Source organism: Eutrema salsugineum, unplaced genomic scaffold (assembly GCF_000478725.1).
Source record: "Eutrema salsugineum unplaced genomic scaffold, Eutsalg1_0 scaffold_16, whole genome shotgun sequence".
NCBI lineage: Eukaryota > Viridiplantae > Streptophyta > Magnoliopsida > Brassicales > Brassicaceae > Eutrema > Eutrema salsugineum.
Window position 1 is genome coordinate 278,562 of NW_006256858.1, and position 18,847 is coordinate 297,408.

At 34.5% G+C, this 18,847-nt stretch overlaps 5 protein-coding genes across 6 annotated transcripts in view; 1 reads left to right on the forward strand and 4 right to left on the reverse strand.

Moving 5' to 3' along the window:
* Positions 1–447, reverse strand: part of LOC18020768 (ubiquitin-conjugating enzyme E2 14) — a 1,797-nt gene extending 1,350 nt beyond the window's left edge. Inside the window, exons 1-2 of the mRNA XM_006403402.2 lie at positions 259–447; positions 7–83 (exon numbers count right to left, since the gene is read on the reverse strand). Coding sequence (XP_006403465.2) covers positions 7–83; positions 259–304 — 123 coding nt within the window. The 5' untranslated portion in view covers positions 305–447. The remainder of the gene's footprint in view (positions 1–6; positions 84–258) is intronic.
* Positions 448–4,626: 4,179 nt separating this feature from the next.
* On the reverse strand, positions 4,627–6,764 carry LOC18020769 (dof zinc finger protein DOF3.6). Of its 2 annotated transcripts, none has more exons than XM_024157892.1 (2): positions 6,593–6,764; positions 4,627–5,964 (listed from the first exon to the last, which is right to left on the reverse strand). In XM_024157892.1, the coding sequence occupies exons 1-2, from the start codon at positions 6,644–6,646 to the stop codon at positions 4,951–4,953; spliced, it is 1,068 nt and encodes a 355-aa protein (XP_024013660.1). In that variant the 5' UTR covers positions 6,647–6,764; the 3' UTR covers positions 4,627–4,950. The 2 variants fall into 2 exon arrangements, with proteins under 2 accessions (XP_024013660.1, XP_006403466.1); XM_006403403.2 differs by having other exon boundaries at positions 4,627–5,967.
* A 5,770-nt stretch (positions 6,765–12,534) lies between these two features.
* LOC18020770 (very-long-chain enoyl-CoA reductase) lies at positions 12,535–14,769 on the forward strand. The gene is made up of 4 exons (XM_006403404.2): positions 12,535–12,751; positions 12,965–13,004; positions 13,621–14,375; positions 14,503–14,769. Exons 1-4 carry the CDS (start codon positions 12,683–12,685, stop codon positions 14,569–14,571), a joined length of 933 nt encoding a protein of 310 aa, XP_006403467.1. The 5' UTR covers positions 12,535–12,682; the 3' UTR covers positions 14,572–14,769.
* Positions 14,770–15,035: 266 nt separating this feature from the next.
* On the reverse strand, positions 15,036–17,518 carry LOC112087714 (protein ALP1-like). Its single transcript, XM_024157586.1, has 2 exons — positions 17,276–17,518; positions 15,036–16,256 (listed from the first exon to the last, which is right to left on the reverse strand). Exons 1-2 carry the CDS (start codon positions 17,436–17,438, stop codon positions 15,217–15,219), a joined length of 1,203 nt encoding a protein of 400 aa, XP_024013354.1. The 5' UTR covers positions 17,439–17,518; the 3' UTR covers positions 15,036–15,216.
* A 181-nt stretch (positions 17,519–17,699) lies between these two features.
* LOC18020772 overlaps positions 17,700–18,847 on the reverse strand; it is a 2,615-nt gene continuing 1,467 nt past the window's right edge. The window contains 1 exon segment of the mRNA XM_024157767.1: positions 17,700–18,778. Coding sequence (XP_024013535.1) covers positions 17,914–18,778 — 865 coding nt within the window. The 3' untranslated portion in view covers positions 17,700–17,913.

Sequence of the window (18,847 nt, forward strand, 5' to 3'; positions counted from 1 at the left end):
GTTTACTGCGATGACTTTTAAATAAACGAAATGACTTATCGTGATCCCAGCAGAGAAACCATCAACCGGGTTCTTACACAGATCTGAAAGAAATCAACAAAATTAGCCAAACCAAAAGCGAAATTCAGCTCAACAATTTGAAACCCAGACGCGAAATCATACCAATCAATCAAAATACGAGCGAAAATTCAAAATCAGAGAAAAAAAATCGACAAGGAGAAGCGAAACAAAAACCCTAGACGGATCGAAAAAAGAGACCTTTGAGCTGCTTCTGCAGAAGAAGGCTTGCTTGGTTCTTTGCCATCACAAGCCACCGGCGATAGAGCGATAAAGTGAGAGAGAGAGAGAGAGAGAGAGAGAGAGAGAGAGAGAGAGAGAACTAGATTCGGGGAGGAAGAGGAGGGAGCGAAGGACTTGTTGATATAGATGGTACCGTCTAAAAATTGCTTCTTTTAGGGTTGTTTCAGGGAAAATAAAAAGGACGGTGTATTTATATTTTTCAGAAAATTATCTTTTCTGAGTTAAGTAATAAAGTTAATATGGAATATCTTGTCAAAAAGATTTTAAAAAGAGGAAAATCTCCAATAAAACAATTTTAAAAATGAACAATTAGATTGTTTTAATTTCTTTGTATTTCTAGATAGTACTAAGATAGAATATTTTAGTTTTATATTGTATAGAAGTTTCAATAGTTTGGATTGGATATTCAAAAAGACCATAAAAATCGGTTAAACCACCGAAAATTTAAAGACAAATGTAGTGATGATAAAATGCATTGTATTTTTCTTTTATGTATACGTCTAATCAAGTGTGGATAATTATCATCAGTTTGTTAGTTCGTTCCTTCTAAATTACATACAAAAATGTTATGCATCCCATTCGCGTGATTAGAAAAACGATTATAAATGTCATTTACGAGTGACACATCCCCCCCCCCCCCCAATATGTCCTTTTTAAGTGGTTTCGACTAATATATAGTAGAGGTTAACATTTTTTGAAAGTCGAAATCCAAACATTTTTATCAACCACTAGATTAAAGATACTTTCATATATTTATAATATTTTTACTAAATGAATGATTTTTATTAAACATGTCAAAATCATAAATCTATCATAATCTGGTAACTATGCCACATGTCATGCATGCTGATATATAAAGCTTATGAGTTGAATATAATCTATAAGATGAGATTTTTATATTTTTTTCTATAGTATATTGTTTTGCTTGTCACCCTAAATTACAACGTGTGATTTCTGCGTGTAAAAAAAAAATAAGGAATCTAAGATTGTTCATGAAAAGAAAAGAAAAAAAGTGAATCTACGCATTGTAATTTAGGGTGACGCAAACAAAACAACATATTATAGAAAAAAATAAAACCTCATCCTATTCATTGTATTCAACTCATTTACGTATTATGAAAGAGAATCTGCAAATATTCCTCTTACGGATTTGTTTAGTTGGCTGATACATCTTCATATTTATCCTGTGAGTGAGATTATGAAGTGAGGGCTTGTGGAAAAATGTAAGCGACCAATCTCGGATAGACTAATATGAAAACGTACATTCTATTTTTTTTCTTTAAAAGAAGAACAATATAAACTTAATAAACTAGAAAGATATCCTTTGGTCCTAAAAGCTGCATTGGTATAGAGAACAAGGCTTGAATATATGCTTCTCTTTTCTTTCAATTTTTATCCTTTTTGACGTATGTGCTATTTTGTACTTATTAATTTGTATATTCAGTAAATCCCCTGCTTTATCTTATGTTTTGCATATATTGGAATGCGTGTCTGTTTTTTTATATAATTTCTGTAACGCTCCAATGAATGGAAAAGAGAGTGATATGATTTTGGGAAAGAAACACTTTATTTGAGGGCATTGGTTATTGCAAAAGCAGATCCAAAACCAAAAGTCCCAGATTCCACAATCCTTTGGAGATTGCCACTCATTATGCTACCACTCATTTTCAATTTTAGTTTACTTTAATCAATCAAAACATATAAATTCGGAACCGCAGTATATATATATATATATATATATATAATCGCCCGTCCCACTCCGTACTGTCTCCATTTATAATTTGAACTTGTTTTCTTTAATTATATGCATTCATATAAAACGTGGAATGGTCTTCTATATTGTTGGATTAATTTCGTAATACATCTTTGTATTCATTTGTAAGCTGTTAACTAAAGTCATTTTGATAAAATACACATTAATTAAAGGGTTTCTATAAATATATTAGAATCCTATTGTGCATATTTAATTGCTAAACAAGCCACTAAATGTAATTTTCAATGGAATTTGTATCATAGGTGTCCAAGTTTTCTCCAAGATTTTATTAACCAGGATTGTTAATCACTAAATGTAATTTCTATCATTAAAAAAAAGTGTTTTAGGCGGAAAATAAAATAATATATTAGAAAATATTTGAAGCTGCCTCATCAAATGCAACGACTACTGCATTGTTATTTATGTCGAATCCAGATAGAGAGAATCCTGAAAATAGTGAGAAAAAATGAATATGTTATATAAGTGTGTATATGGATGTATGTACCTATATATATGTCCATGATTTTGACTCATAGATTATGCGTGATGGTCTTTTGTTAGTTTTTTCCCTTGCGACAAAAAATCCCAGAATTCCTTATAACTGAATTCTGCTTTGTTTTTAGCTTCTTCTTTTTTTTCCCACATATTACACTACTTTCTTTTCTTCTTTTGAACTAAGATACTTTTTTCTTCTTTTTTCTTTCTTCGTCTTCTTCTTCTAGCGTTTGGTTTCTTTGATTGATTCTCCGATTGCAGACCGAAATATACAAAGCAGATATCATTTTTAAAAATTTATCAGTTACTTACTAAAAATATTGAATGGTTTATATGTTAAATAAATAGTTTAGTTGTTTCATTTTTTACTAACTACTAATTAAGGCTTTAAGTATATATGTTTGGGTATTCTCTAATTCTGGTAAAAAACTGATTCAGTGAATCCCTAAGTATAGGTATCTGATCATAGGAAAAATAACTAATGAAGTGGTTCAAATACATAGCTTTATGTGATCATACACTTGGCTCGTATATGCAATTCCCGATGGATTTGGTATATATATGACCAGTGACCTCCACACTTGGTCCTCCTTCGGTCAGTGGAATCTACTTTCGTCTGCTGATGACCGATATTTTATTTATTAAAAGTTTACCAAATTTAGCAACTCTGATCACAAAAATCACCATGATTTTTTTTTTTATCACATGATCTTCTTTTTTATTATGTCACACCTTCTAAAAATATATATGGCTTAAGCATCTTTAATTGTAGATTTCTTTTTTCTTTTTTCTTTTAATGTGCATTTTAATGGTATAGCATCATTATTTTAAAACTGTGCATTACATGTAACCACTGTCATCAATTTAGGTTTTGATTCACCATCCCTCTTGTTGTTCCCTACATACGTGATGCTTGATAGAGGTTTTTTTTTTTTTTTTTTGAAAAACAAACGTTTATTTTTTATTTATTTATTTGTAAGTAACATTTACTGATTTATCGTTTGACAACAAATAAGACACACAAATATACTGTTTGACAAAAATTAAGACAAACATATATAAAGTGCATGGAGGTTTTGGAAATTCGTCGTTTATATGCTATTTCCAGAATCCAGATAAATGACATCCCTACGTTCGAACAAGCTTTTTCATGTGTAGAATACTTTGGCACCCCTTAATTAGTGTTAAAAACAGTTTTGGAAATGATGCATAAAGTGGTGTTAAATTTTCGTCGTACGGTCGTACCGTGTGACTATTGACTAGGAACCAAAGAACCTTAACTAGGTCTGGAGACATATGATCCATCTAGCTATATATCTTTAGTTAGTTGTGTAAATTAACACCATTTTCTTGTCTTGTTATACATATTACAGTTTTCATGTTATTAAAACATGTTCATATATTAGTTGTTAAACGTTTTTCGATTAAATAAAATGGATAAAAATGTTTTTAAACTAGGTTCGGGTTATAATAGTATGTTTTCTTTCAGTAAACCTACAATTTTTTATTGTTCTAATGAAAACCTCGTTGCAAATCATACAAACGCACAACTCAAGCTGATGAAAGAAATCTTTATTTGAAGTTTTTTTTTATAATTCGTAAATAGATGCAAATGCAAACAAAATTTCGTTCCACGTACAAGTTCTGTTAGTCCTATAGTACAGTATACATTACATTGGATCCGTTCGATGAATAAGATAACAATTCACAAAGGGAGTTTCTCGTGCGTTATGAAAATTTAAAGCTGCGAATCTGCGATATATTTTTTCTTTCTTTCAAATATTTTGTCTCTGCTAAGGAAAAAAGAAAAAGAAAAAGACGGAAATCTTTATAGAAAAGAAAGAATCAGAATGTAAGTCGGACTGAATAAGTATAGCATATCCTCATATTATAGGTGTTATTATAATAATCTTCTAGCATATATATCTATATCTATATATATATATATATATATTTAATATTTTATGATAATCAAATTCGACTTAATTACGTTTAACATATAGTAATTGCTTGCTCTATATACATCTTATACAAAATTTCCAAGAAATTGAGAATTCGATCGATTGAACACACCAAAAAGTTTCCATTATCGATTCCTTAATTCATACATAACGCACACCTCTATATAAATATAGCCAATATAACACCAAATTCTGATAAAACATGAATATCACCAGAAGCCTACCAATTAACATACTCACACCTTGAATATCTTCTAGAAGATTAAAAAGATAGTTTTATAACCATACCTTAATTTTCCTTGAGCCCCAAAATTAGCCCTTGGATCATATATATAATAGCTCCATGGTTTGACCTCTCCTCAGTTATATATAACCCCCATGACAAGCGATCCATGTACAACCCAACCAACAAAAGAATCATCAAGAAATCGTGCTGAGTACTTAAAATGAGAGATGGCCTGTTGAGTTGTTGGAGGTGAAACCGGTCCATGAACTGTTAATGCTGCTATTGCCTCCCCATGGCGTGTACTCATCGTTCCCCGCAGAATTTATTTTAATATTCCCCAAAAAGTTTCTCGACAAGGTATCTGGATCCTGATCATTATCTTCCGACTTAACATTTCTCGGTTGTGCAGCCCCATCCCCGCTTGAAGCCATATCCATCAAGGGTTTAGAGCGTAGCTGATTGGAATAATCACTACTACTCTCTTGTTGAGGATTAGCTTGGTTAACACTTTCATTACCTTGTAGTAGTGGATACAACACATTTGAAGATTGCTCCAAACCTGTAGTGTTGATCAAGAAAGGGAATTGCTGAGCTTGTTGCAATGAAGACATTCTCCATGGATCTAAGATCCCACCACTAGAACTCATCCCGCTCATCACGTTGCTTATCTGAATTCCTCCAAAATCCAACCCAATGTTGCTTGAATTGTAATCTCCAACGCCTTGGAAAGGAGGCAATATTGGTAAGTTGGAACTATAACCCGGGATTTGGCCGTAGCTAGGAAACTTGCTAGGGTTTGAATAACTTGGGTGAGAAGAAAGCGACGAAGTAGTATTAGTGTTATCAGCCGAAACCACGACCGTGGATTTCGATCTTCCACAGCCGTTGGATTTGCTTCTCTTGTTCCTCCGAAAGCCTCCTCCGACAGGAACATTCCTCAGGGCACCGCCACGTGTCCAGTAGCGGCGACATGTCTTGCAGAAATGCCGAGGCTGAGTAAGGTTGTAGTTATTGAAGTAACAGAACTTAGTATTGGTGGAGTCACATCTAGGACACTTCAAAGCTGCTTCAGGCAATGGGACTTTCGCGATCCGAGCACGTTCCACCATTGAATTCACCCTGGCTTGGCTCGAGCCAGCCTGAGAAGCCGGCGGTGATGAGAACTGTGGTAAATTGAAATTAGGGTTCTGGTCAGTTGTGACACGCTCTAGCTGTTGTGTGTTTCCTTGCTGCTGCATATTAACATTATACTTAGTTTTTTAAAATGCGATGAAGCGGAATTTATTCATGCTTGAAACATTAATGGTCGGAGACGAAAGAAAATATATAAATCAAAATGTTCTACTTTGAAAAAATGTGCAGATTTATTATAGCTTTTCAACAAAGCTGCAGAAAGACTAATCACTTCAATTTAAAGTCGTAGTAACTTTTTTTTTAGATTTTATTTCTGTTTAATTCAGTGCCTGGAAAAACAAAAGGGTAAATCCTTTACAAAGAAAAAATTCATCCCATGAAATATTGAACTGGAAAATAAAAAGAAAGAAGCGAGTCTTAAAAATGAAAACAAAAAAAAAGCCAAACAAATCATCAAATATTTTATGGTATATTCGAGTAGATAAGAAAAAAGAGTTTTATCAATAATAGAATATCTATGAGTATATACGGGCGTTCACAAAGAAAAAGAAGCAGCTAATGAGCAATTGTAAAAGCAAACTTATAATGAATTTAATCTCTTAAAAAAAACTGTCAAAGCAAATTCTCATTATATACAATATGATTGAACTTGGAACAACATATATAGAAATGGATCAATATATAAACGGATCAAGAACATATATAGTATCATAGATTGATTACCTGCTGCCAGTTGTGTGAATCGAACTGATTCACTGGAAGAGAAGAAAAAACCATCTTTGAGTTTGGCTTTAAATTAATGCCTTAGAAAGAGTTTGCAGATATGGTGAAAAATCACATCACATAAGAAAGAATTGAATCAGAGAGAGAGAGAGAGAGAGGGGAGGGGGGAGAGGTGAAGTGAGAGAGAGAGAGAGAGAGGGACAGAGAAGGAAGGAGCTGAATGAGAAAAAGAAGAGATGAAGTTTCCTTCTTTAAGTTATTGTATTTCTTAATTCTTTTTTTTTCCTTTCAATTTTCATCATTCTCTTACGTCTTTGTTTCTTTTTGTTTTCATCAAAAACCTTCTTATTTATCGTTAACCTTTTTGGAATTAAGTGTGGATTTGAACAGATTTTACTTTGCTTATTTTTCCAAGTCAATCATCTATGAACGTCACTGTTTCTTGGTTGTATGACTGTATACTGATCAAATATGAATTATTTCATTTATTATACTAACGTTGATGACATTGTAGGAGTTTTTACTAAAACTGTATCTTTTATCTATTACATACTACAAAAGCATAAATTTAGATGTCAAAAAATACTACAAAAATAGAAACATCTTTAACTATATTAAGGTATATTAATTTACCTAAACAACAATATTTTGGGTCTTGCTAATTTGATGAATCTATAGTGATTGATAAAGAATGTGTCTATCAGATTTATAGTCCCTATGCAATTAATCAAATCACTTCATTTGTTTGAAGCAAAAAAAAAAAAACATTGGCATATATATGTATTGTGTGTTTTTGTATATTCCTTATCAATCAACGAGCAAAAGACAAGTGAAATCTAAGATGGTAGTCTGATTAGATAACTCACTCCTTAACCGATGCGATCTCAATTCCTATAATAGAGTACATACTATTATTATATATTTTCTTAGGAAGAAAGAAAAAATGTTGTATTTCATTAGGAAGGATATTGTTTGGATTAACATATGTAAAATAGATTTGCTTTATGAGAGAAACGATAAGGACAAAGAGAGAGAGTTTTCTTAGCATGTAAGCTTTTTTTTTTTTTGCATACGTTAACAGTGGTGCCCAAAAAGAGATGTGAAGAGCGAGAGTGGCCATGCAGAGAGAGAAACCCTAGGTACCTCCCTTCATTTTATATTAAAAGGGTCAAAAAACAACGAGGGAGGCGAATAATTAGATTAATTAAAAAATCAAAAAGATTGCGAATTAATAAAGAAACAATTAAAGGTGAATTGGTAGTGGGGTGGTCTTTGGTGGAGTTGTCACAATCGAGTGTACCTTTGTTTTCCTCGGGTAGGACCCAAGTTTCGTTTTTCATAGTATTTATAGTTGTTACTCTTAACATTATTGTCATTGTGGTTTTTGTCATATAAAAATAATTACCTCTGCATGGAGGATACTTTAAGAGTTAGGATAATTTGAAAGAGAATTTTTAGATTTTCGATCCAATTGTATTTGTTGTTGATAACAAAGAAGCTATATACAAATATCAAGTTTCATTTATTTGATCTAAAAATTCCAAATATATTAATTAAGATGATGTTGTAGTGTTGTTAGGAAAGATGTTACCAGAGATAATATAAGAGAAAATGATATAATGCTAAGTTTAAATATCACTTTTTATACAACTCAAGTAGTCATCTGAATATTATAATACTATTGTTCTATAATAATATTAGTTAAAATAAAATAAATTAATTATACAAGACAATAGCCTAATAAAAACACTTTATATATTGTATTTGATATAATATGACCCTATTTATAATCAGTTTATTTTGCATTATTAGTTTTTAATAGTTTTCCTACATGGTCGATTTTTTTTTGGGTTTTAACATGGTCGAATTTGCTATATATATATATATATATATATGTTGTAGCACCAAATTATATATTTAAGAACTTTATCGCAGGAGAAGGAAAAATATTTAAAATGTGCTGATTTGGGTAATTTGCAACACAAAATTAAAACCAGGAAACATAAGCCAGCAAATCAAATCATGATGATTCGACAGAGATGTTTCTTTTTTTTCTTTCTTGCTGTGAGCCATCAGCCATGTACACCCTAATATAAGTTGCCGATAAAACTTATCATTATATATATATATATATGTATATATATTAATATTATAGACAAGAAAGATATTATCCCGATAAAAAAAGATACCGAATTATAATTATCAGTCTATTATTTGATGATATATGTTTACAAATGTGAGGGGTACGTAAGATTAGGAAAGACGGACATGTTGTAGGAAGGTGTCCCAGTCCGTGGTTTCTAAAAGAAAGATTTGTGGTCCAAATCTGATATCAGATCTTCTTTTTTATGGACCATAGTATGAGGACACATTACAGCAAACATCGCAAACGATATAACTCAGAATTAAGAAATATCTATTGATAACATATCAAGATTCAATATCAAAGCTAAGTATTTCTATATATTTATTATAATTATTGTTTCTGTAAGTTTACGTGGAAGGGTGACTTTAACCCGCACTACGAGAGGTTCTTTAACTCAAAGAACACAAATCTTACTTAGCATCACGTAAAACTTCTACTACATGGTTTCAGATTGTTGTGCTCATGAGTTTTCACCAATTGAATGATTAAATATATTACTTGTTGATTATCAGATAATGATCCCCAGTGTTATGAAACCGATTAAAGCTTTGATCAAGCTTGCTAATCTAATTTCTAGAAAATTAATATAGAAAATATATATTGAAATTATTTTGTCGATATTGTTTGAATTCCGCCGCTAAAGAAAAAATCACTGATATAATGACAATTTTGTACCTGCTTCCAATAGAACTGATGATTCGAAAAAAAAATACAAAGTACCAAATCCCCATTTAAAAGCAAGTATTTGCCATTGTTCTTTGATTCTCTTCAGCGAGATGTTAGATTAGACTATAACCAAGAAAAAATCAGCAAAACTCGAGAAAAATACAAACGATTCTAACATAGATCATCCACCAACTATATATGTGTCTAATCATTACTTGTTTTTATTCTTTCCGTACGGACTTTTTTTGGCTAAACCTTTCCGTACCAACTAAGAAATGATCAAACTAAGACGATCAGAAGAACTTTTCCATTGATTTGCAAATTACTTGGAAAGTTGGATGAAGTTTAGACACAAAGAAAGAATAGAATGCTGAATATATAGTATGATTGAAATTTGTAGTAATATGTTTCTGTGGTTATGTGCGTGTTATTTCAATTTCTTGGAAATCATTTTTGTCTCCTTAAGTCGAATTTATTATGCCGTGTTTCGGTGGAAATGAAGATCAAAACCTTTGTAAAACGCGTACAAGCTGACGTAGAAAAATAACACATCTATGAACTATGATACAAGAACATGATTTTACATTTTGGTGTTTTAAAAGAGATCATTATGATATTATTGAATTTTTTTCTTATTTGAATGTTGTTGTTGTTAAATTTATGGTTAATAGATCCTACGTACCCCAAGATATATGTATAATTTATTTTTAAAATTCTTGTAAAAGAGGAGGCATAATTTTGTTCAGAAAGGAGGATGGAGTTAACAATTTTAGTCGATATGTAGCGTTTCAAACTTCGCCGAGAGAGATGAGAGATAATGGGGGGCTCTTCATCTATTGGAAAGCTGCTGAACGAATACGGAAGAAGCATAGCTCGAATCATACCTCTGATTTCTCGTTGAAGAAGTCATGAAATTTTGCATTTCGATCTTTTCACAGTGAATGGTTGAGAGTTAATTTGAAACAGCCTATCACATAAATCTTGCAAACTTTTTTTTATGTAAATGGTTTTGTATATTTTTTAAAGGAGAACGTCTCTCTTATTTTCTTTAGAAATTTCTCATTTTTTAAAGAGTTTCGTCTTTATAGAAATGTGCGTGTGTTTATTTTATCGATAACTCATTTTCATGCAACTAAAAAGGATCTTCTATTATCTGTAGTGTACATCTCATGAGCCCATATCCATGGTAATAAAGCAATACCTTCTTTGCAGCCTTTTCTGCATCCATATTCCACGTCTATATATGATATATATTATAAAACTGATACAAATATATCCTCTATAATTTGATCATAGTTTCCAAGATTTGTCTAAGTGGGAAAACTCAATATAGCATCAGATGGAAATCGTTGTCACGTGCCATTCTTTAGTAGAAGATTCCTAGATTCCAAGAACATGCGCATTATATATTGCCATTCTAATGACCAAGTTGTGGTAGATTGGATAAATTGTACAATGTTTTCCGATGAACATTGTACCTATCGGTTGGCTCATTTAGAAACACTATCGATTTGTAAAAAGAATTCTGTTTTTTTTTTTCTTTTTCAAAAACTCATCAACTAATAATATGATAATTTGCAGAATTTGGATGGGGCATAACTAAAATTTCATTTAAAAATTACATTTTTTAAAAAGGTGCACTTGCACCCTCCCTCCATAAAGTGCATCTCCCCCTTGCTTATACTATATGTAAGCAAGGTGCCAAGGATTACACATCATTCACTTGATATATACTAGTCAATCTCATTAATCCCGACCATGACCTAATTATCTCTTGATTGGTTCCAATCAATTAATCCTTTCTATTTCTCATTTTTAAATTGATTTCAGCTTCATATTTGTTTGTTCAACAAGTTGAGTTCTTATACTAGAATCCTCACATCATCCTTATATGCACACCAAGACTAGTCTTTACCATATTCCACAAGTAATCACGAGTTTATATCGACCATATCTAAATAGACACACCTCGCATGTGTTTTTCACTAATACGTACACTCACCATTGCAAGAGAGTGAGAGACAACATATTTGTGTTGTCTTCAGGTTACCAAGATTTTTCCGTATCACGAGGATACATGCAACTCAATTTTTTGTCCAACCAGAAAAAAATGAAATCATTTTTGCTGTTCTGTATAATGACTGCTGTAATTAAATAAGAGGCTAGAAAATAGTCATTCCTTCGAAAATGGATCAATGGCTAGTAGTGCTCAAATGTGCCATGCCTCTATCTTTCTCTTTATGAAACAACTCCCCCCTTTCTATTTTTCATTCGATATATAGACCCATATAGAGTCCCATACTTAGCTCATAATCTCGACACTAGACCAGTGATTGAATCCACTTTCAAGTCATGAGTTGTGTTGTTATTTAGTCCTGTAACCTTTACAACTGCAAATTTTCCTGAATGTACATATACATGTAGATATCTATTTAATCTCTGGACGTACATATTGATACATCTTCTGTATCCAAACTCAGCAATCAAACATTAAATTTAATTACATCTTCTATTAAAACGATGTATTTTGATTCACTGGCCCAAAATTAAACTACATATATCCAGTTCCAACTAACAACAAATTACAAATCTCTCACCTGACACTTTAATGTCGTTGTTGTTTTATTCTTTGAATATTGACTACTTTGGTGACCCTTTATTATATGTTATAATTGAGTGCCCACTGCCCACTAAACATATAACCAATGCCATAAATGTTCTTCTTAATTCCACATATATGATATAGATGGGCAGCCAATCACTAATGAAGGACATTTTGAGACCAACAACAACATAGGATAATGCCTTTTAATCACATATTGATCCCCAAAGTTTTTTTAGTAGCTGAGCTGACATGATAGTTGAGATAAGCTCTTAATGGAGGAATATGTCAATTTTAGCTTGAGTAATCTTGAAAACTCCAAATTCCTTTTGTTTTCGATAAGATTAAACGTACGCAACCTATTAATTGACCTCGAAGTTGTAACGAGTATCACTTTGGAACAAAGTCAAATAAACAAAGTCAAACACTTCAATTTCTTCAGTTAGATGCAAAAAATGATTTTGGACTAAGAAAAAAAAAAAAAAGAGGTGATGGGAGCAAATGGGTCCAATATCTTAAAGTTGGGAGATTGTTAGTTAGTTCTCCTACTCCCAACTACATATCTTCAATGCCCAATCTATCTTCTTCTTCCTCCTCCTCTTCTATTTAATTTTCCTTTCTCTCTCTCTCTCACAGATTCCTCATCTGGGTCTTCCTCGTTTTCTCCGCTTAAGCAATGAAGGTCACCGTCGTCTCCCGCAGCGGCAGAGAAGTCCTCAAGGGTCCCCTCGACCTCCCCGATTCGGTACTTTCTCCTTGATCTGCTTCCTGTCTCTTTTTTTCTTCATTCTTCTTCTTCTTATGTTTAGTGCGTTTAGTTTCTGAAATGCGATTGAGGGTCTTGTTTCTAGTTTGCTTCCTCGATTTCGCCTTGTAAATATCGTAGGGAAGAAGATTGATACATCTTCCAAGTAGCATTCTTTCTGATTTTAGGGTTTTTGTTTTTGGTTCTTTGCAGGCGACTGTTGCTGATCTGCAGGAAGCATTTCATAAGAGAGGTAAATTCTCAAAAAAGTTTTCATTTTTTATTACTAGTAAATTGACTTTCGGAATGTTGAAATTGATCTAATCTGATAAAACTAACTAAGGAAGTGTATCAGGTAGTGTTAAGTTCATGTAAAGATGTTCATAAAGTTGTTCTTAGTGTGCTGAGTTCTCCTTCAGAATTTGATGCTTATGGTTTATAATCACAAGATCTGTTGGGGAAACTTATGGATTATTTAGATTTGATAGTGTTCTATGCTGATGAGGGTTATTTAAGCTTGTAAACCCAATTTGGGATTTTGGATTACTTACATCAAGTTACAACCTTTTCTCATTAATAGATCTGTCCCTTTTAGGTTCAAATGCTTTCACTGGTAGATTGATCCTAAGTTATATAGTTTGGTATGACTTCAATGCCTTTAAAAGAATATTCTATTGTGTTACTTGTGTGTCTCTATTGATCTGACCACTAACTCTTTTCTAGAAAGCGAGTCTATGAATCTTTTTTCTGTTCGAAATTCTCTAGAGTACTTGTACTAAGCAGAGAGCTTGGATTCTTTTTCTTCACATCTTGCATAGATTCATTTTGTATTAAATAATATAACTTTTGCTGTTGTTGTTTTGTAACAGCTAAGAAGTTTTACCCGTCGAGGCAAAGACTGACTCTTCCTGTGGCTCCTGGATCGAAAGACAAACCTGTCGTCCTCAACAGCAAGAAATCACTCAAAGACTACTGTGATGGAAACACAGACTCTTTAACTGTAGTCTTTAAAGACTTGGGGGCACAAGTCTCTTACCGCACGCTCTTCTTCTTCGAGTATCTCGGTCCACTCTTAATCTACCCGCTCTTTTACTACTTCCCTGTTTACAAGTTCCTTGGCTATGGAGAAGACCGTGTGATCCATCGAGTGCAGACGTACGCTATGTACTACTGGTGCTTTCACTACTTCAAACGGATCTTAGAGACGTTTTTTGTCCATCGGTTCAGCCACGCAACCTCCCCAATCGCGAATGTGTTCAGGAACTGTGCTTATTACTGGAGCTTTGGTGCTTACATTGCTTACTACGTGAACCATCCCTTGTACACACCGGTCAGTGACCTTCAGATGAAGATTGGTTTCGGGTTTGGTTTGGTTTGCCAAGTCGCAAACTTTTACTGTCACATTCTGCTGAAGAATCTTAGAGACCCCAATGGCTCTGGAGGCTACCAGATTCCACGTGGTTTCCTCTTCAACATTGTTACATGTGCTAATTACACTACAGAGATTTACCAATGGCTAGGATTCAATATCGCTACTCAGACCATTGCAGGATACGTTTTCCTCGCTGTCGCCGCTCTAATCATGACCAATTGGGCTCTTGGAAAGCACAGTCGTCTGAGAAAGGTAATTGAAGCTTTTGGTTTTTTTTCGAGCCTATACTATTTTTTTTTCCGGAGCTGAGAAAAGCTCGAAGTTTTTGGCTTGCTTTTTGTGGTTCTTATTGTGGATTTATGAGATTTTGGTATTGCAGATATTTGATGGAAAAGATGGAAAACCGAAGTATCCAAGAAGATGGGTGATATTGCCTCCGTTCCTGTAGAAGCCATTGTTATGACCTTCGTTTGTCAGTTATACAGCTCTTAATAAGGTTGAAAAAGGAGATTCTAAAGATCTGTGGTTTCTCTGTATTGGTTGTAACACTTTTGTTTATTCCTTTTGCTTTAAAATGTTTTTTATTTGAGTTAGAGATTTAGAAATGTGCTCCTTTTATTATTCCTCAAGCAAACCAGTTTCTCCATTGTATCCGCATAGTAGTAAGTCAATCACAAACACACACAAAAAATTGTCTGATATAACGTATAATCTTTCGAAATGGACTAAAAGAATAAACCAATGAACATTGCTATTTTATAAACATATATAAACCAACTAAAATCATTCTTTAGTTATAACCGATAAAACTAATGAAATTAACCAATGCTTGTAGTTTAAGGGTTTTGGTCGTCACGGTGTAATCAATCATCCACATTAAGCCCGTTGGCTCAAGGTTTGTGTAGTAGGATGTGTGTGTAAAGTTGAAGAAAATCAAAATATCGCTACACATTTTAGCCGTCTTTTAAAAGGAGGATACGGGAACATTTCAACAAATCAAACGGAAAAATGTATGCTAAACAAAATTACCAGAAGCAAAGCAAAGCTTTTACACAAAGAACCAGAAGAAGCGGGAGAGAGAAAGAAAGAGTAATCAAGCTGACGAGTTTTCCCCCCACAATTGGTTAGAGAGTTCATCTCTCAAGACCGATGAAGCCTCATCGACAAGCTTGCAGCTTCGTTGCCTGTAATTCATGTCATGTTGGTGAGACAAGATATGATCCTCCAAAGTTTGGTCTTCCATATCTATAAGAATGTTGTGCAGCAAGCAACAGACAAAGATTATCCTTGGTAACCGGTTTCTATCAGGCATCCACATTACCCCGTTTATTATCCTCCACCTATCTTTAAGCCTCGCCAATGCAATCTGCGCGGCCTTTCTTGTCTCGGAGTGTCTCTTGTTGAACTCGGTTTGAGGAAGCGACATGGGTTTGCCTTGGTATGGAGTGAGAAGCCATGGAAGAAGAGGAAAACCCGAATCACCTACTATGTATTCTCTTAGCTCTGTTCTTTCCGAGAGTTGAATCTTTCCACCATTCAGTCTCTTCCCTTTCTCAACAAGTTTGAAGAATCCTGAGTTCTTGAGGACAACGTCATCGCTTAGACTTCCAGGCCAACCAGCGATCACGTCTAGGAATCTCATGTCCGGATCCACCACGGCCTGCAATACCATACTGAAGTTCTTTTCTCCGTCCAACCAAACTTTGTTCGACGGTTCCACAGCGGGAAGGTTCATGACAATATGCGTAATGTCGATTGCGCCACAGCAGTTGGGGAGCCCTGAGATTTTCTCAAACTTTGATTTTATTTCGTCGAATTTCGAAGGCCATGAGAGATGGTGCAGCGCTCTCTCTTCCATTGATTCAACAAAACGCCAAGTGATTTGCGAGACGGTTGATTGATTCATTCCAAAGGACTCTCCAATGACTGAGAGAGATTCACCAGAGCCAAGCCTCCTAAGCGCCACAGCTACACGGTCATTGAGAGATAACGGTTTCCCATTCGAGTCGCTGAAATTTGCAGGCTTTGCTGTGAAATCGTCTTTCACTAGAGAGCAAATGTAGTCAAATGTCTTCCTTGATACTTTGAAAACTGACTCGAATATCTTTGGATCCGTTGACCCCGACAATGGACCTAAAAAAGAAGAGCAAAAAGCATGATAATCTCATAGTAACAAGGATCAACAACTTCAGGCTTGCTCCTCTTCAAAAAACATGATAGTAACAAAGACCAAAAGCATGATAGTCCACATATGTTTACTGTGATATAGCCGATGCCCTGACTAAGCTTATGAAAAGAAATATGCATATCCATAACTGTTTAAATCACTTTAAATCCAAAATTCCAAAACCTAAAAGAAGAATGCAAAACCAGAAGAGCTAATCTGCACCTATCAATAGGTTATCATCGACCTACAAGCGTGTTTGCGTAAGGAGAGACCATGAGAAAAATGCACAAACCGATCATCCCTAGTTCAACTTTTTTTAATTACGATATCACTGACAGAGAAGCCATTAGCTAAGTCTTTACGGCGAGTTAATAATGTCCTTATCAGAAAATGAGAATTATCAAAGAGAATATTCATTCCAGGATGTTTCCAGAAACACAAGTCAGCGTCTGCTAGTCCCAAAGTCTTAGAGACTTCATAACAGGGGAATATCATATAATCAAAAGCAGTAAGCAGGAAACTACAAGCTCAAAGTTGCTTGATTTATAAGAATCTAAGTGGCTCAAAACTCAGCATTAAAGCCCTAAGAAGAATCTCCATCTCCACTTAAAGCCCTTTCCATGATCATATAGCTCGCTTTAGTTAGTCACCACAAGCGTAAAGAGAAGTTACAAACCCAGAAACTCGTCAATCGATAGATCGAAACCACAAAAGTTACATACTCAAAATGTACTAAGGAAGATACCAGGAACATCTCTTGCCTGCATTACTAGTTTCGATTTAGGTATTACAAAACATACATTCCTCAAACTGGAATTTTACGATTATCCTCCAAATTTTTCTCATCTTAAAAAACCCACATCAATCAAGTTGCTCTTATCAACATTCATAAACGCAAATTCCGTAATCCGAAACCGATAAGAAAAAAATAAGCTTAAACGATGCCAATGCACAACGAAGAAACGAGATTTACAATAAGCCGTACCAGAAATACGGCGAGAGAATCCATCCCACCAATCCAACGGCTGAGATGAATCGTCGCTTTGAAGAGCAGCGGCGGCGGCGGCGGCGGCAGCGAGCAAAACGTTCCGATCAACTTTCTTCTCAGCAGTTCTCTTCTTCTTCTTTATCGCTTTGATAGGTCCCATCAAATCCCCAAAGATCAAATCGATGAAGTTTGAGAAACTGTCAAGACTCGAGAGTCGAGGGTAGTTAAAAGATTTGTGTTTTGGGTTTTTCGTGCTTAAGCATGCAAGAGAAGTAAATATTTAACCACCAAACCAACCAGATCGCAGATAAATTTATATAAGTATTTCCCTTTTACGAAAGTAAATAAAGTATATATCCAAATTGTTCAATCGTAATAAAAAGAAAACTTAATGGAAGAATAGATTTTGATGATAAAATTATGAGAAAAATAGCTTGTTGATTGGAAGCATTCTATAATAAGATCATAAAACAATACAGAACAAAATCATTTGATTTTTCTAAACAGAGAGGACCAAAACTCCACTGTCCTACCCAATGATCCAATTCCTAACATCTCACTTTAAAATGTAACAAATTTGAACATTTCGTTACAATGTTTAAGCCCGTCTTTGTATAGGGCTTGCGGGTTCACCTCTATTTTTGCTGCTTCTTGGGACAAGCTGTTGAAAGATGACCCTTTAGTCCACACTCGTAGCATATTCTCCGTTTGATCTTACCAATGCTAACCGCTGACGCTAAGCTTCCGTCGTTGGCACCATTTGTGGCAGCAACAGCAATCGGATCAGCAGCATATGTCTCGTCCATTTTAGAACCGCTATTGTTGTCAGTTTGAAGACTATAGCTTGTTACCTGAATCGGTCCTGCCTCAACAGTCTGGTGATCCAGCTTTGAGTTCGTGTGATCAGTGTTTTGAAGCTTCTTAGGACAAGCTGTTGATAGATGACCTTTTTCTCCACACTCATAACAGGACCTCCTTTTGATCTTACCAATGCTAACCACAGTTGCTAAGCTTTCACTATGAGCTTCATTTGTAGCAGTATATGTCTCATTCGTGTAAGAATCACCATCGCTCTTTTGAAGCTCATAGCTTAGCATAGCCGGCTTTGCGTTAACAGTCACTTGATCCAGCTCTGCGTTTGCCTGATCATGAGCACTTTGAAACTTCTTGGGACAAGCTGTAGAAAGATGACCCTTTTCTCCACACTCATAACAGGACCTCCTTTTGATCTTACCACTGCTCACCGTGGTTGCAAAGTAGTTTCCGTTATTAACTTCATTAGGCACAGCTAAAGCCGGTATCGGATCTTCAGCAGCGTAAGTCTTTTCCATGCTGTACGAATCAACATTGTTCGCTTCACCAGGTGTTGGATTAGTATTATTATCCCCTGCTGTTCTCTCTTTAAGAGCACAGCAAATCTTGACTGGTCTTCCGCAGATAACCTGCTGATCCAGCTTAAGCGCCATCCATGGGCCCAGAACACTCTGCCTCTTTGAAATCCTATTGGCTTCATTACCCTTTTAAAACTCCCCCTGATTTCCTTTGATTTATGCCCCAATCCCCCTCTGC

Bases quoted from the DNA above. Each gene is read 5' to 3' on its own strand.
- LOC112087714 (XM_024157586.1), bottom strand. From the start codon at position 17,438: ATGGGACCTATCAAAGCGATAAAGAAGAAGAAGAGAACTGCTGAGAAG. The intron at 16,257-17,275 runs GTACGGCTTATT...CTTCTTTTTTAG, and splicing joins ATTCTCTCGCCGTATTTCTG to GTCCATTGTCGGGGTCAACG.
- LOC18020769 (XM_006403403.2), bottom strand. From the start codon at position 6,646: ATGGTTTTTTCTTCTCTTCCAGTGAATCAGTTCGATTCACACAACTGG. The intron at 5,968-6,592 runs GTAATCAATCTA...GTTAATATGCAG, and splicing joins ATTCACACAACTGGCAGCAG to CAGCAAGGAAACACACAACA.
- LOC18020770 (XM_006403404.2), top strand. From the start codon at position 12,683: ATGAAGGTCACCGTCGTCTCCCGCAGCGGCAGAGAAGTCCTCAAGGGT. The intron at 13,005-13,620 runs GTAAATTCTCAA...GTTTTGTAACAG, and splicing joins GGAAGCATTTCATAAGAGAG to CTAAGAAGTTTTACCCGTCG. The intron at 14,376-14,502 runs GTAATTGAAGCT...TTGGTATTGCAG, and splicing joins AGCACAGTCGTCTGAGAAAG to ATATTTGATGGAAAAGATGG.